The sequence below is a fragment of the Corvus cornix genome, chromosome 1A, assembly GCF_000738735.6.
Source record: "Corvus cornix cornix isolate S_Up_H32 chromosome 1A, ASM73873v5, whole genome shotgun sequence".
In the NCBI taxonomy this organism is placed as follows: Eukaryota; Metazoa; Chordata; class Aves; order Passeriformes; family Corvidae; genus Corvus; species Corvus cornix.
Window position 1 is genome coordinate 56538377 of NC_047057.1, and position 18449 is coordinate 56556825.

The following is an 18449-nucleotide window of genomic DNA, read 5'->3' on the forward strand; positions in this document are numbered from 1 at the left end:
GATTGTGACCTTGGATCCTGCCCTTTTCCTGTGCACTGCTGAGAAGGGTCTGACTCTCTTCTCCATCCCCCTTCAGTAAAGAAAAGACTGCAAGTAGGTCTCCCTTTTCTTAACCTATGCTACTTGTGCTGAACAAAGAACCCAGTTCTTCTCTTCTCTAGGGAACCTTTCAGACACCCTTGAAATTCACTTTGCTTTCCTGACTTCTGCTCTTCCAGGGCTGCTTGTTTCACTGGGCTGTTATGACAATGAGCCCTAAATAGTACCCCCTCTCTAGTCTCCCATTTAATTTACAAAAACTGTAGAAATCAGCCTCTTTAGATGTTCATGAAAAGGTTCAAATGGGGTTGCAAATTGCTGGGAAAAAATAGCATTTATGAGGATTGGGATGTCAGTGTTTACTTCTGCACATGCTGATTGTAGTCAGTTCTCTTCCCATCTACTTGGCGACTCACTGAGAAAGACAAGCTGTAAGGGCCTGTTTTGAAAAAGATTGAGAAGCACAAATAAGAGCAGAGCAAGTCTTTAGGCTTGTCTCTAAGTGTCGCTCCAAGGATAATATAGTGCTGCTTTGATTATCTGAGACCTTTCCTGTGGGTTTCAAAAATACCTTAAAGGAGATAGGGCTTTTTGTCCTCCTCTGTGAAAATGCGGAGAGCGGAAATGCCCACTGTAGCTTCTAATTTCTTTTGTTTAAATGACAAAGAATTATTCTGAGCATAAGCTTCTGCCTGAAAGTGACATGTTACAGTGCTTTGAAGACAAGATGGTAACAACATTATTTGTTTTCTTGTTCAAGGGGAGGAGCTTCCTGTTCTTGGGGAAGTAAATCCTTAATTTTGCTGCTTAGCAAAAATACCACCACTTACCCTAGAATCCAGTTTTGATATCTGGGTTTTTTTTTTTTTAATGGACTCATGGAATGGTTTGGTTTGGAAGGGAGCTTATTTTCTCTTTAATTGAAAGAAAACAGTAAGAAATATTAAAAGAAAAGGATCTAAATAAAGTAGACGTGCTGTGGCTTTTAGGATATATGTAAATACAGCTAAGTGTTTTGCAGCAGAATAATACCATTTCTTTCTGAATTTGAGACCAAATCCCAGAAGGCCTCATAAAGTGAGGCCCAGCTAATTTAAAGCTTTCAGGTGATTCAATAAGCAATGGGTTGTTTTTATTATTCACTACCAACATGACTTTGCTTAGACCACTCCTAAAATGCTCTATAAATGTGCTCTGACTGTGGAATGTGAATTTACATATGGGGAGTTAATGTGAAATAACTATAATATCCCAGCAGGCTGGCAACTCTTAAAGAACTGGATTTTGGCATTTATTCTTTGCAGCTTTATTCAAGCAAGCACAGGAGATAGAATTTCAATTATTTCAGCCATTTCATAGTTAGAAAAAGAGAAGAAAATTACTTAGAAAAGCAAAAAAAAACCCCAAGTCTTTGTACCCCAAGCCTTGTAAAAATGAGATTTTGGTGCTTAACACAAATGTAATAGGGCCTCTATGGAAGGCTGGTTTCATCTCTGCCTTCAGGCACATTTTGTTTAAAAAGTGTTAAAAAATCTCTGACAGTCTTACGTGCTTGTTCTGGTAATGCTTCTATTGGTTTTAATTGAAATTTTGTAATAGTTGGATGTTGTTCTGATAGTAATTTGTGGAAAATTGTAAGCCACCTTATGTTTCATTAAAAAGGTGTGAATTGTTTTGTTTATACAAATAATTTAATTATTGGCCATAGGAATTTTGAACAGAGCTGCTTTAAAATTACCAGCATGAAACTAATTAGTTGTGCTGTAGATAAGTGGTGCTCCTTGTTACAAGCTTCCCTATTCTTGTGTTTTCTGTGCCTGGAGGGAATGCTCAGGGCTGGGGAACTGAAATCCCTATCTAGAATGCAGTTAAAGGCAATTAAATGGAAATTCTTATTCACTCCCCCTTTTGCTGGATTGCAGATGGACAATGGAGGTTGGCATAGAATGTTCATTTTCATGGTAGTGCTTTCTTCTTGTCTACAAATATTTCCTAACCATCACATTTAGGAGTGGTTTTGTTCCTTATTTATAAAAAGGCAGAGTGGTTGCCTGAGGCCTCACACATATTGATGGAAATCAGCATGCTCTGTACTGGGACTGCAGAAGCATGGCCGGGTCTGTAGCTGAGCTGAATATAAATTTCTCTGTTTTCTGAAAGCTTTGTTGATTAGCGTCTAATATATGAATTTCAAGAGGACTGTAGACACTGAAGGGATCCACTGAGAGCAAATAGAAGCATCCACATTGTTCACACTTTTATCCAAACGTTCCTTGGGGAAAAGCCTGTGAATTGTTGACATTTGTCCTACTGCTCTACATCGGTAAATAGACTCAGGATTAGTTATGTTTTCTGTGTATCTGATTTCCTCAGCAATTCTGGCATAGGTAAAACCTCCATCACCTTGGCTTGCAAGTCCCTTTTGCAAGTGAAATCTCTCATGTAGATATTGACCTACGTGACTTTATCATTGCACCAGCATTTGCATTTTTATTGAAGAGAGTTGAATTAAGTAAGCTGGTGCTTGGAAATAAAGCTAAATGCTTTTTGCCTTTAGGTGGTAATAAAATAGCTTCTTCAAGTACCCTTTATAGATTTCTCAGTTGCCTGTACTATGCTCATAGAATCAGTAAGGTTGGAGAAGCTCTCTAAGGTCGAGTCTAAACTTTGACCAAACACCACCATAGCGTGAGTGCCATGTCTAATCATTTCTTAAACACTTCCAGGGATGGTGATTCCACCACCTCCCTGGACAGCCTGTTCCAATGCCTGACCACCCTTTCAATGAAGAAATTCTTCTTGATGTCCAGTCTGAACCTCCCCTGGCACAGCCTGGGGCTATGTCCTCTTGTCCTGTCATAACTATAGTATATTTTATTTCAGATCATGAATGGATCTGTCCCAACATCCTTTTCACTGAGTAGCAGATGCTGTCCTCCCCATTTTTCAAATGGGAAGTTGAGGAACAGCTTCCTCAAGTATCTGTATCATGAATTGAAAAAAACCCTGCTATTTAAAGTTTAATTTTCACCATTTTCAAAAGGCAGACTGCATGCATGAGAACAAGTAAGGAACCCCCACTTTGTTAGCTTGCTTCATACTTGACTGCAGAACATTTAACCTTTTTTTCTGCAAGATGGTGTATATGAAGTAAAAGGTATGTTGTTACATGAAGAAAATAAAACTCAAGCACACAAAAATCCTATTGATCTTGTGTTCCATAGAGCGCAAAACTGATCATCTTGAGTCTGGAAATTTTGAAATGACTGGTGCTTAGCCAGTTGCTTGGGTACAATGGAATTTTGATGAATTGTCTCATTCCTTTTGACTTGAGGGACTGTTAAGTGTAGGGACCTTGTTTGTTGTTCTGAGCTGAAAGCTAAACTAGTGATGAGATAGAAAGATGCTCAATCTTCTGCCTCTGCAGAAGAGTTCAGTCTCCTGCTTTGCTGAACACAGGAGGAATCAGACAATCAGCTGTTTTCAGCTAACCTGTCAACCCAGAAGTTCATGATCTAGTTTTCTTGCCTCTAAGCCCATGCTGATTCAGGCTGTGTTCTCAATCTGTTTTTGAGTTTTCAATCTGCTTCCCTGCGAGGGCTGTCCATCTCACATGCACTATCCTCACAATGCCTATTAATTTTTTTCTTCTGTCATCATTAAGCATGCATCTGCCTGTGTTTTTATTGCAATATGCCAAGTATTTGCATTTGAAGGCTGTAATCACTTCAGTGTTGGCTTCCAAAAGGAAACTATCTCAGCCATCTTAAATGAACATGAGGAGCTGCATGCCAGCTGCATAAGGATTGAGTCTATGACAAAATTTAGAGGCCAAAAACTTTCCCAGGTTTTAAGAAAGCAGATGTAATATGCCTGGAGCCCATCAATCGCCTCTGCACGGGTACTTTTTGCTGTTGCACTGCCAAGAAACATGTTGGATTTAGACTCAGTGCCACATCACAGGTTATGGAGGAGGCAGTTTTGTACCAACTGATTTTGAGGGAAGGTGTACACCCTGCTTGGCTGCTGCTCCTCTGCTCAGCCTTGCCTAGAGGGGATTTCCTCACAGGCCTCTGTCTGCCACTGATTGCTTCTTAGCAGAAAAATTTCAAAGAACCCTGAGCTTTTGTTAATTAATTTTGGTGGGGAAAAAAGTATGTAGTAAGCTTGAAAAATAAATCTTTTCTGAGAGACACAGAATTGCAAGTGACTAAAGGAATATTTGGTGATAAATGGGCATTCAAGCTGTGCAGCAAAATAAGGCCTGTCCCTGACATTAACCTGTCACATTCCTAGCAAAGATTTCCATCTGTGATGCCATACTGACATTTGATTAGGAAATATCCTACCCTTTTGGATAATCCAGGCTGGTTTTTTCCTGATTTTGTGCTAGGAATGTGGAGGTAACTAATACATAATACATTCTGCTTGCAGCAAGCTAGCAGCTCAAATAGGTAATCATTTGAACTATTCAATGCTGTTGCATTATGCATCAGAAAAGACTACACTCGGTGTCAAAGCCATAAAGGTAGGCTGCCTGCTTATCCTGATAGCAGTCAGGTCATGTTTTATTGCTTATTAATCATTGCAGACTAGAAGACTGAATTTCTGTGAAGAGCTTCAGAATTCCATCCCCAGGAGGTGATTAGTAAAAATAAAAATTGAAATTCAGAAATAGCAGCCTTCATTACCTAGTTATGTTTTTAATTGATCTTTTTCATGTGTGCTGCTTTCTACACCTAAATTAGAAACCCAGCTTCGCTTTTTCCTTTCTTTCTTGAAGTGCTAAATATAATTTTTGTTCTAGACATCATTTTTTGTCACTGCACATTAGCTTTCTATTGCTGTTTATATTTATCATATAAATATGACATGTCTGGAACAGTCATATTTTTCTATTGTTCTGTTGCAAATCTGTGCCTATTTTGTTCCCAGCATTATTTTTGTCATGCTTGTTTGCTTGTGACACTGGAATTTCCATCTGGGGTTGTTTAGAGTTCAGCAGTAAATGGCTTTTTTCCTCCACAGTTACACCTTTCTGTGTGATAAAATTGACCTCTTCCTTGTGTGCACTCACTTTTACCATCCTTTATCATGACCTCAAATAGTGATCAGTATTTTATTGTTCTCGAAGTTCAAATTTTAAGATGCCTGTAAAAAAATCATTGTAGTGTTATACAATTCTGAGGTCTCAGGATATAGATATATATATATATATTTATATATAGTTTAATGGTGTCTTGTTACTTGACTTTTACAGCCAATTTATAAAAAAAAGTATCTTCTAACTCAATCAAGAGCATTCTTTCAAGCAAAATCTTGAGAGAATTGATGGGACCAGTGTCAGGTGAAAATCTGACTGGTCTCTGTTAGGACAGGCTTTGTCAAAGCAGTAAACTTGCCTCAGTGTTTGTAGATGATTCAAGCTGTTGTGCCTACTCTGGGAGCATGCTTGTCAAGGAAACAGAAGCCCTGAAGGGCTACACAGCCCCTTCTGAGTCCAAACTAGAATCTGGAAGATGATGTACTTTGTCAGGAAAGCCCCACACTGTGATTACTGAAACCAAGAGCCACCAAGGGACCAGTAGTGATTTCTAAGTGGTTTTAATGAGGAGTCCCACCAAACACAGCAGCACCATGCTGGAAAAAACAGGGCAATTAACTAATGCATCTGCACAATATAGTATAGCACCTACTCAGAATACTTGAGACCATTCTATGATTCGGTGAAAATACCAAGATCTTATTCAATGGTGAATTCAGGGATCATCTGCATAGTTCTTCCTCTCCCTTGGTGTCATGTCATGTCAAAGGAAAGCTGTTTCTCCAGTCAGGCTTCCATAGCAAGCTGTTATTCCCTCATATACAGTACCATAAAATCTATTCAGCAAACCAGTTTGTATCCAACACTTGCCCCAAATGCAAGTGAACTTCCTATAACTTGCAGTCTGGGTAGTCATCTTCTCATGTGAGCACAGTTACTTGAAATATTTCACATCATAGCAAGGTTATAAGGTTTTATAGATAAGTAAATGTATTAAGCAAATTATTAGAACATAAAATCAAAATAGAACAAATATTTGACTACCAGCTGAAAAGCATTGATATGTGGCTTAATTGAAAAGTGATCAATCTCATGGAAGACTTTAAGTGGGCATGTCTGGAAAGTTTAAACTTTTTGATGTTCTGTACAGACTAAGAAATAGTGAAGCAGAACTTTTTGTTTGCTTATAATTAAAAGGTATTTCATGTTGTCTCCTTGTTGCATTGATCCGCATAATTACTGTCAATATGGAAAGTGGACTGTGATTGCTTGCTTTCCTTCCCCTGATTTTTAAGATCTTGATAGCAGTTTAAAAAAGAAATTAAATATTATGATATGTGTGAGCTGGGACAGGCTAAAAGCCAGTACATGGTGGCTTGGCCATCAAAGAAATGAGGAAGAACTCTTTTACTGTACCGGTGACTGAGCACTGGGACAGATTGCTCAGGGTTTATGGAGTCTCCCTCACTGGAGATGCTCAAGAACCTTCTGGATGCAATCCTGTGCCATGTGCTCAGGGATGGCCCTGCTTGAGTAGGGGGGTTGGACCAGATGAGCCACTGTGGTCCCTTCCAGCCTGACCCATTCTGTGATACAGTAATGTTCAAATTCGGTTTCATAAGGGAAAAAAAAGCTTATGTGTTTTCTGTAGTCATAGGTACAAGGAACTGTGAAGTACACAGTAGTTTTCCACTATACTATGCACCCTTACCAAAATCTGTATTCATAGCTGTTCTCAAACATCACACATGCTAAAAATGCACCTTCAGTGTACAGTTCAGGAAAATCTGGAGTGCATCTGGAAGGCTGTCCTCACTGTGTACTGGTATTTAACTGTAGTTCTCTGGTGGAGAGGGCTCCAGGTAACACTTATTCATGAGCTTCTCCATCCCTGCAAGTCTTACCTGCTCTCCTGCTGTGTTTTGGTTTTACCCCTGGAGAAGTGGCCTTTACATTTCTCTTGTAGGGTCTTTATTGGACTGGTGCTTTTTGCTCAGTCTCAACCTAGGAACAGTGAGCCATCTAATGTAAGTATGTAGAGTAAGATAATTTATTAGCAGTGTTCCTGAAACAGTTGTCTTCGATAGGCAGATATCTGTGCCTAACAGTTTCATTAAATTGAATTTCTTGTTATTTGGAAAATCCTATCTGGCAAGTTGCTGACACTTGCTATTTCAGTAACTTACAGCTTTTTGAGAAGACAGCTGGGTTAATACATTATTGAATATTTTTAGAATCCTTTAATGCTGAGTTCACAGGATTCTCCAAGTGAAGTAGACTTAAAAGCTGAGAAGTTTTTGAAGAGAGTTTTACTTTGAAGTTTCTAAGGGGCTGCTTCAGTTCTAGTGCCAGTAAAGCTTAGAACGTGTTCTGAAAGGCTATAAATAGCAGCAACAGAACAACGGATTTAATTTGGCAAGTCTTATCAATGGGGAGGCAAAGGATGCCACAGCTTACAGTGGGTACAAATGTGTGCTGTGCTTTGTGGTTTTATAGAACTGGGTAGAAATGAGGCTTTTAGGGATAATTTTTCACTGAAATAGCATGTAACCATGACTCAAATCTTTTTCTCATGTATTGGGACAAAAAAATAAAAACGTCTTTCACATGTGTTCGCTTTAAGATGTATGAGAGAACTTCTGCCTGTGTCAGGCTAAATACTCTTAACATTAGAAGCCTTCTTTTGTCTTTCTCCAGAATTAGGTCATGTCATTTTCAACTGTCTTTTTTTTTAAAGGTAATGCACTTAAATCAGGTTTTGCTTTTATTTTGTTTTATGTATTATTATATTGCTATTTTTATTTTCTTTTTGTGCGTCTATTATTTTATTATATATATATTTTTTTATTTTATTATAGTTTTGCTGGGTTTTCCCCTCGGTTTTTCATAGTTAAATGATATCTCCATCTCATCATGTCTACTATCATGGCTTGTACTTTGCTTTCTTCCAGGTTGCTCCAGAGCTGTCAAAAATAACATCAGAAATTGTCACTGAGAAATACTGTCTTATTAAATTGATCAGTGTAAGCCAGTAACAAGAAGACAATCACTGAAAATTATCTCTATATTTAGATGCTTCTCAAACAGTTAACTATTTAGCAGAAGCAGAAAACACTGACTATAAAGGAAATAAAGGGGCTGACACACTGTGTGTTTAGCATCCCTCAAACATAGATTTAAAAGAAACAAAGATTTTAGTTATAGGCTAGCTGTGTTGAAATTAGTTAGAATAAGAAGGAATTTGGGCCCAGCTAGAGTTAATTAAAATAGTTAAGAGAGCTGGACCTGAAATGGTTTTTAAGATGTTAGTAATTGATTACTAACTAATTGATTATTTGTCATTTGTATGTTTGTTTAGCTGTGCTTAGAACGAGGAACAGAAACATTGATAAACTGGTCTAGGGAACAAGGACAATTACCAATTTCCTCCCTCTGTGAGAGCCTGTATAAAAGTCACACAAGAGGAAATTTGGAAGTCACTAAAGTAATTAGGGTTGTTAAAGTTCAGAAAGGTGGAAAAGGTCAAAATGAGGGAGATGAGCTTGCTTCATTTATCTGGGACCACTGACCCAATTCAAGACCACCAAGTCAATTTAGAGCACACACAAGGCATGCTTAATGACATTAAAGCTCATTTCCATACGAAGCAGAGAATGGGAGGTGTTATAGTTATGAATATGCATTTGTATTTTGGATATTCATAATTCTTGTAAATAAAAGCTTTGTGTTTGTTTGGATTGGGGCCCTGCATCTTAGGGAGCCATCCCATGCAGTGCCTGGCGCCAAATAAACATACACTTTCTAACCCTAAACCGTTAGAGAGCCTTTGTCTGTCTCAGTTGGATGTCGATACTAGATCGATATTCACATTCTAATAAATCATCCCAGAGGTGTAGATGGCCACTTCTTGGTACTCAGCTCATTTATCTTTCTTCCAGGTTATAGGAATATTTTTGCCTACCAGGAGATCAGCTCCTATAAGAAAAGATTGTTGGAAAGCAATTCAGAAAGATTTGTCAGCTATTTATGCTCTTTAAAGCAAAACAAGCGTAGAACGTTTATTTTGTGGAACCAGAGAAGAAAGGAGTTTATGAATTATGGGCTGGCCTCGTGCAGGAGAGTTAAACACTGGTGTTAGTTAATTGCCAGTTAGCAGAGCACCATTTTGATCTCAGTGGAGGCTGGCTGGATGGGGGCCATAAATCCCTACTGCAAATGGGAGCAGCCTCAAGATGCTTCGTTTCAGCTGCTGGGACGCTGCTAAGGCAGTCTTTATTTGGTCAGGGTTTGGGGTTTGCAGATCTATCCCATCCCCGCTGGTTGTGCAGCTGCTCGTTACTGTTGATAACTGTTCTAGGGCTTCAGTAGGTTTTTACTGTGCTGTTTTCCCCTTGCAGGCTTTTGGACAGTCCTTCTCTGTTCACCGCAAAGTGGCCGAAGATGGCGAAACACGGGAAGAGACTCTTCTCCAGGAGTCTGCATCAAAGGAAGCCTATTACCTTGGGAAGATCTTGGAGATGCAGAACGAGCTCAAGCAGAGCAGGGCCGTGGTCACCAACGTTCAGGCAGAGAATGAGAGGCTCACTGCTATTGTCCAAGACTTGAAAGAGGTAAATGGGGCTGAATTTCCTTAGGGTGTCATGGATAACATGGCTCTGAGTAAAGAAAATATTACAGGAAGTAAAAATTCTCACCTTCTAGCCTGTGATCTTCCCAGAAACCACATGGCCTGAGAAGGCTACAATTTAGAAAGAAGGAAATATAACTTTTGTTGTTTTTATACAACACCACCTTACAAAGATAATAAAATCCAATTCAAGAAGCTATAATTTCCTAAGCAGCCTTAATATTTTGCATTGCATTTTGTAGTACTGAAGTTTACATAAACACATTTTCTGCACACTTCTGGCATTCAGGCAGCTCTTCTCTTTTCCAGTATTCACATAATTTTTCAGATATTTGGGACTGCCTAGAATTAAATTAGGCTTTCGCTGGTTTTCTTCTACTGTAAAGCAAAATTAAAATGCATGCTTATATCTAGAAAATGGGTAACAGTAAGGAAGTCAAATGTAGTTACTGACCATATGAGACGTTCAATAAGTTTGATGGAGAATTTAGTAACAATTAATAAATTGCCTTTTCCCCCTTGGAATCTGGAAGTTACAGAATGTAGCAGAACTACTGCGTGCAGGGGAAGGCAGCACTTGGAAATGAGCCCACATCTTCCCTGCATTCCCCAGGAATGCTTACACTGTAGGGATTCTCCCCACTGCCCAGCTGCTGGAGGAGATATTTCCGATGTGATTCTGGAAAGTGATTATTCAATGCATTAATTTGTTAATATTAATGATTACCACGTTTTCTGTAGTTGAATGGAATGGTATCCTTTTAGCCTACAGAAAGTCCTGGAACAGGGTATCCCTGGAACTGAGTCCTTTACTCTCCTTGAACATTCTTGCTTAATGGTTGTACTGGGCTTGCCCATAATGCAGATCAGATTTCAGGAAGAAGTACATACATGCCATTTGTTCCCATATTCCAATTAAAATATGTGATTGTAATTGCTGTTGCAGTGGTTAACAAAACAAAATCAAATATATTTTAAATTATTTTTGATCTACTTGTCCTAAAATCCTATCCAAAGTCATCTTGGTGGCGGACAAGCAGCTGCTGACATGCCTACCTGCTTTGTTTAGCTCACAGGTCCTTTTGACTTGAGGTTCACACACAAATGAACAACCAAGTTAGAGAAAATACACTTTTGTCTTTGTACTCGATTCTTTTCCTCTGGGGTCTCCTTGGGATTCCTTCAAATGCAAATCTCCTTTCCATTTTCTCTCATGGTTATTGATCTGTATTTGTTCAGGAGGCAGTTTTGGTACCTGTTGTCCCTGGAATATTGATTGTCCTCATTTCCTTGGAGATAATAGTAGCCCCTAGTGTGAAGCCAACTGCAATTATTTCCTGCTCTAATGCTAAATAGAAACAAGCCATAGTAGTTAATTAAAGTGCAATAAAGGAATTTACCTGCATAAAAATAAGGCTGGTAAACTGATAGTTATTATTAAGATGATGTTGCACCCTGAGTATCAAGTCCTTTACTGTGTGGAACTTTTATTTTTGTCTTACTACAATCAATGTACTTAAACATTGGGATATGGGATATAAATATAAATGGGATATAAATGGGATAAGTGCAGTCAGTTCATTACACCACACACTATTATGATTAATTACTTGAATAATAATAAGAGATAGAGGGTGATTGTCACTTACTTCGGGCTCTTTGTGATCTTTTCACACTGAATTATGCTGGTATTTCACCTTGTGCTTGAAGGAGTCTCACCCTTGTACCCAGCCTGGTATCCCTTGGTTCTATGGCTGTGATGTCCAAGTTACTGCTGAAATGAGATGACCTTGTCCTGTAAGTGTTTATGAATTTTGTCTGCTTTGTTCTGCTTCCTGCAAGTAGGGAAAAGCAGACTAAACTTACTCCAAATCTTGACAGCTACAAAGGGGAGGAAAAAAAGTACGAAGTGGCTGGTATGTTTTGGGGTAAAGTCAGAATTAGATGCTGCCGTGGGTGGAGTGCTACAACAAGGAAGCAGTTTGTCTCTTTAGGCAGTAAATTTGGAAATCTAATTAGAGAAAAAAATGAAAGAAAAAAGATGATCTTCATGTGGGCTTCTGTACTGAGTGATGCAAAGAGAGATTGGTAGATTCTGGGCATAAGTTACCTGATTGTATCCCGTCTTCTCCCCTCCCTGCCCACTACCTCTTTCCCTCAAGAAAAACATGCTTTATAGTTGTTTTTTAAGCCTTAATAAGACATCTTATAAACTAAACAAACAAATAATTCCTTTCTCCTTCAGTCATAATATAAAGGTTTGAGTAACTGCTGTGTGGTTCTGGGAATAGTGTTTTTGTGTGGATGCCAGAAATGTGTGGCAGTTTCTCCATGCATTCAGCCACTTAGGATGCTGAAGACTGATAGGTAGGTTTTCAAACAATGACCCCTGTTATTGGTATTGCATTCCTAAATAATACACTCAGGGCTTCTCCACTCCCCAGCCCGTGGTGGGAGTTATCTGATGAATACATTCTGCTCTCTGAATGTGCACAAAAATCCATAGTCATATGAATGTGTATGAGCATTTTCTGAACCATCAGAATGCACTCACATGAATGCTGATGACTTTTAGGAATCCTGGGAATTCCATAGCCCGGAGGTTAAAAATTCATACGTTTTAGTAAGTATCTGCCTTACAGTCACAGCTCTGATGTCTGCAGGGCAGCTTGACCTGGATCTCCCTTGCTGTAAAAGGGAATGTATCTGTTGGTGATTGAGAGACAGGAGGCAGCTTGATGCAAGCAAAAGCAGTTTATTGTTTCTGCAGTATGGCTTATATACTCTTACAGCCTTTGGACAAAACTTTCCACTACCTTAATAAAAACCACAACATTCGTGTTTCCTAGCAGTATTGATTAACTACTGTCTTGCATGATTTCTCTTAGCGAGGCACAATGTAATACATAACGTTGCTTCTGCTTTCTTCAAGTCCTTGTTTGCCGTTCCCAGGGCTTGTGGCCCACTAAGGTTAAAATGTCCACATCATTTACCAACTCTGCAGAACTTTCTGCTCGACTTCCCAACTGTCTCTCCATGTGTATCAGGCTCAGGTCTCTGGAGATTATGCATCTCAGACTGCAAAAACAAAAACTGATCTCAGTGCCCATATCTTGAAAGGGTTTTGTTTTTAAGAACTTGATCAGGTGTTTCACCCTCATGGGGAATGATGAACCAAGAACCTCTGTACATAGATAGCTTTCTACTTCATGTTAAAATGATTAGAAGAGTAAAACACCACCAGCTTTATTTTTGATGTAATAAAAATCCTTAGAGTGTTGGATAGGAGTCTTATTAACAATCACCTAACTAAATAAAATATACATTTTGGAAAGCTGGTAGATTTTTTTTCTCCCACCAAGACCTCAGATAGGGAATGTAGGCTGTTTAATTTGAGCCAAAAATACACATAGTTTAAAACTGGGGCCAGAGAGATAATATTTTGGCAGTCAGAGACCAGATTTACAAAATCTGTATGTTAGGCATCACACATTTTATGGTAGATGGCCTCTCTGTATGAAGAGATCATTATGGTTGTTTGATCATGTAACCTTCTCTAACAGTGTATGAATTGCCCTCATTTATTATAAACATTAAAGAAATACTTTTCCTGGAAAACATCTTTTAAAAATACAATCTTTTATCCTTTTCTGATTTTCTGGAATCTGTTTTTCTCCTATTTAAAAGCACTGTTCACTTATAGTTGGGAGATGAGTAACTTTATTTCCATTTGTGCCACTGAAAAGCCTTTTCTTATGGTGACTATAAGCCCTTTATAGGTACATAAAGATGAAATCATCACCTTGAGAAACTGATAGCTGACAGAGGTGGTTGTGAAAGCCCAGATGACCTAGCTCAGAAGCTGGAGAAAGCTCTCTGCCCACAGACAGGAAATCTCCATATAGAGGTGATGTCTGTATATATTCCTCCATCATGGGAAGGCTGAATAACTTGGAGCTTGGCATCTGACTCAAAACAGGTGGCAACTGGAGGGGAAAAAGAATGAGGCAAAGATGAAGCAGGTGAGACTGTAGAAAATGGAGATAAAGAGGGATGGTACAGTTCAGGTTTTGTAGGTGTTATGAGACTAGGTGAGGAGTTGTTTGGGGTGGGTAGGTGTGAATGTTTTGGTGTCTGAAGGGCCAGGTATGGATCAGCTCTTTCTTCCCATTAAGACTAGTGAAAATGAGAAAGCTAGGAAGAAAGGGGTTAAAACTCATAGGCTCTTTACTAAAAGTCACTGCAGCAACTGCAGGGATTGCAGAAAGAAATGGGCACCTGGGTACCTGCTGTCTGTGAGATAACAGATGAACAGGGAGGTTTATGTGATGACAATATTAATGGGCCATAGAAACAGCACACACCTGGGCTTCTGGAGGGCAAAAACAGGAACGAGGGCAGCGGAAGAATGGGTGGAGGGAAAAATACAAATTTATGATGTATTATTTGCTGAAAGCAGGTGAAAAAATGTCAAAGGTGAAATTGTGCAGCCTCGCTGCCCTTGAAATCCATAGCTTAACATTTATTCACTTCAGCAGTACAAAAATCTAGCAGTACAAAAATTAGCAGTTCATGCTAATCAGAAAATGTATGGGCATGGTAGCCTGGATTTTTTTGAGGGGAACTAATGTTTGAAAGCAGAAAAAATTTACAATCCTAGTCTTCAAGTTGACTTTCCTCTAAAGAATTATATATTAAGAACTAGACTTTCTATATTAAATGTGGCTTAAATCATAATTGGCTGTTGCCTATTTAGAAATTATAGTTTTTCAATCTGAAAAAATAAGGTTTTTTCTCATTTTATAATTTCGAGTAAATTAGGTGCCTAAATTTCCACCTTCTGTAAAATTTTCTGTCCATCTAAAGGTCTGGCTTGGCCTGAGGTCTGTCACTACTCTGTTACTGCATGTTGAGCACTGCTGAAGGAGCTACTGTGATCTTCCAAGGAGAGGTTTCCCAGCTGACCTCCTCATCCAGTGATGTCCTTGCACACTCTGGTTCTGTGATTGTGGCGAGGTTTGGGGCTCCAGTTTATTCTCTGTTCTTCTTTCTCTGAAGAAAGTGCCCTAGCAGTCAGCTGGCAGATGCTCTTTGTTCCTTCAGATGTTTCACATGGTTGGGAGATAGTATTTTGTGGGTCAGGGAGAGTGGGACCAAGCAAGCTGATGACAATGACTGTAGCCTAAAGGCTAAACCACTCAGATGGGAATAGGGAACAAGTTCTCATCCCTGTTTCAATTAATGCTGAATAAGAAATACTTAAATATTCATTGGGGTGGAGACCAGAACCCCAGCTGCTCCTCTGTGAGGTGGCAGCCCTCAGCAAAGGCTGCCTCCATCCCTCGGAGGAGTGTGGTCCACAGCCTTTATCTCCCATGGCTGTGACCTAACTGATGAGCTCTTGGAGGGAGGTAACCCTGGGTAACCAAGTAAGGTGACTTTTACCAACTCTGCATTGAAAAAAGACAGAAAAGCTAAGTATGGGAGAGGAATCACTGCTAGGAATTATGTACTGCAGGAAGAACCTTTTGTTTGCTTGGATGTAGTGACAAAGCTAGTGAGCTCTCTTCAGTTTTGACAGCTTGCTTTTCTAGTAGTTGTCTAATTTTACGCATGCACAGCATAGGGAGCCTGTGATTGTGCTCTGGTGATTACCCCAGACAGTGAAGTGATTTAAGTGACTGCAGTGGTGCATCTGACCAAGCAGCATCCTTACATGATCTTGTCTGCTCCCTCGTGGTGTTGTCCCGTGCTTTCAAGTGTCTGCATCAACAGACACTCAATGGTCTCCAGGATGGAAGTTTGTTTTGGCATCTACACCAGTTCAAGAAAGCTTGCATTATAAATATTTATCTGCTTGCTAATATTATGGTGGCACTTTCAGCAATGGCTTTGTATCATGACCTGGACCAGGGGATTGAGTGCACCCTCAGTCAGTTTGCAGACAACACCAAGCTGGGCAGAAATGTTGATCTACTGGAGGGCAGGATGGCTCTGCAGAGGGATCTGGACAGGCTGGATTGATGGGCTGAGGACAACAGAATGAGGTTCGACAAGGCAAAGTGCTGGGTCCTGCACCTGAGCTACAGCAACCCCATACATCACTACAGACTTGGAAGACAGTGGCTGGAAAGCTGCCTGGTGGAAAAGGGGTGCTGGTTGACAGCAGCTGAGCACGAACCGGTGTGTGCCCAGGTGGCCAAGAAGGCCAATGGCATCCTGGCTTGTGTCAGCAGTACTGTGGCCAGCAGGACCAGGGCAGTGATTGTCGCCCTGTACTCAGCACTTGGGAAGCTACACCTTGATTCCTGTGTCCAGTTTTGTGACATGAAAGACATGACAAGAAGGACATTGAGGTGCTGGAGCAAGTCCAGAGAAGGCAGTGGATCTGGTGAAGGATCTGGAGCACAAGGTCTGTGAGGACCAGCTGAGGGAGCTGGGGTGTTTAGTGTGCAGAAAAGGAAGTTCAGAGGGGCCCTTATCACTGTTAAACAGCTTCCTGAAAGGAAGCTGTAGCAAGGTGGGGACTGGTGTCTTCTCCTAAGTAACAAGCAGTAGGACAAGAGGAAATGGCCTCAAGTTGTTGCCAGGGGAGTTTAGATTGAATATTAAGAAAAAAATTCTTCACCACAAGAGTGGTCAAGCATTGGAATAGGCTGTCCACAGAGGTGGTGGAGTCACCTGGTGGCATTTAAAACACACGCAGATATCTCATTTGTGGGTGCGGTTTAATGGTGCACTGGCCATGCTGGGTTAATGGTTGGACTTGATGATCTTAGAGGTATTTTCTAACCTGAATGATTTTATGATTTTTAGAAGGAGAATAATTAAGAAAATATGCTGAAGTGTTCAACATGACCGTTGTTAATGGTGTTTTGGTCTTAATGTACCTTAATGCAAGCACTGCTTTTTGAAAAGAAGCTGTAGGATCTAGAGCAGCCCATGGACATGACTGGGGGTGTCAGAGAAATAGAGTGGAGCTGGGTGTGATAGAGAGATGGCAGAACTGTTCCTCCTGTCAGGAGAGTGCTCACATCTCAGTTTAGGGCATTATTAGCATAGTCAGTAGAGTTGATGGTATTTACATTCCTTTGTTTTGGAAGTTACTGTCAGCTGGGTAGAACCAGCTCTAAGTTAGGCTGATAATATAAATGTGTTACTTTGTCCAGTGAGAGGTGTTTTTATTTTCTCTCTCCTGTATTTAGAAAAGCCTGCCATAGGGACATTGTGCCAGGCCACCCCACCCTTGTAAATGTTTTTCCCTCTTTAGCTGATAGTGTTAACGGGTGATGGTTTTGCCTTTAGAGGCTGCAAAATTTGCTAAAAATATATTGTTTCCTTCTGCTTTCAGGAAAAATTTCAGATGGAGCTTAATCTGAAACAGTGCCTGTTAAATGGTTTCCTCTGCTCTTTACGTGTACTTTCCCTGTTCACAGGACTTCTGAAAAGAAACAAAATTATTTTCTTTGTCTTGGAGACAAAAATACAGCAAGCTGTGACTTGTAATCCTACCAAATCTCTCTTATGCTGTGAATTAATGGGTATACTAATAGACTGATGCTGTCTCTCTGTCAGAGCTCCGAGCATAGGCAGCAAGACCAGTTGACTGCTTCTAAGTGTCCTTATTAACAGACAAAGATTTAATTACAAATCTGCCATTCAACTCCATCTTCCTACTTAGTTACCACCAAACACTTTTTTGGGTTCTTGCTTCACATTTTGGCTGACAAGCCAAAGGTGAATCCAAAAGTGGCTGGGGTAAGATTAACCTTTTTGTTTCCTGAAATGTGGTTTATAATCCTAAATTGCTACAATCACTCATAAGATGGTTGTGTTTCCAAGTTTGTACTCCTCATAAGCACCAACTGTAATAGCATTGGAAGGTCAAGAGCTCAGGATAAATACATTTTGTTGTGGCACTGTTTTCTCAGGGTAACCATCAGCTTGTTGTTCTGTTGTTCTTACCCTCAAATATACTTGTGAGCCACCAAAAGCATCTTTGAGTGGTTGTGTTTCCTGTTAATGAGCCCAAACAATGATTTTGGATATAAATTTGGGATTTGACACATTCATGAGACTGTTTTCTTTGGCAAGGTTCAGGCATTTAGCTCTGCTGAGAATAACAGAGTCAAACAATGGACACTAGGGAGGTCAAAAAGGGCCAAGTGGGATAATGGAGCATAACCAAGGGACTGTTGCATAAATACAGAGTGCCTTATTAAAAATACTCAAATTCCCAGCTCCTTCTTTCAGAAAAGGGGCCTCAAATAGAAGATGAAAGAGGGTGTACTTTCAGCTGCCCTTGGTAATCTTTGGGCAGTAATTAATCAAATCAGGATCTGGCAGTGCTTGTTCTTACATAAGTTCTTTGAAAGAATGACCCCTTATTTGTGCCTAGGTGGTGCCAAATCCCCCCTTGTGCAGGCTATTGAGTGAGCACGTGCTGAGAGGACAGCTCTGGAAGCCAGAGGTATTACCTGGGTTTAAAGAAGAGGGAGGTAAATTTCATGGAGTACTGGGCCATCAGTGCTGCTGCTACCTGAAGATCCAGTCCCACTGCCCAGGGCTTGTAGGGGATGCCCGGGAAAGCATCTTCACATAACATCCCTGTTTCACAGGTGTCACACACCAGTGGCTGCTTGGATGTTGGGCTAGCAGCTCTCTGAACTTGTCAAAATGGTATTTTCTTTTTCTTTGTGGCTTCTACATTTTTAAAATGCATAACTTTTCTTGCTTTTG

The 18449-nt window shown here is 40.0% G+C and overlaps 1 protein-coding gene across 8 annotated transcripts in view; it reads left to right on the forward strand.

Moving 5' to 3' along the window:
* Positions 1 to 18449, forward strand: part of BICD1 (BICD cargo adaptor 1) — a 169702-nt gene that overhangs the window by 75854 nt on the left and 75399 nt on the right. For all 8 annotated transcript variants that reach the window (XM_039570409.1, XM_039570412.1, XM_039570407.1 and 5 more), the window contains exon 2: positions 9481 to 9693. In XM_039570409.1, the coding sequence (XP_039426343.1) occupies positions 9481 to 9693 (213 nt within the window). The remainder of the gene's footprint in view (positions 1 to 9480; positions 9694 to 18449) is intronic.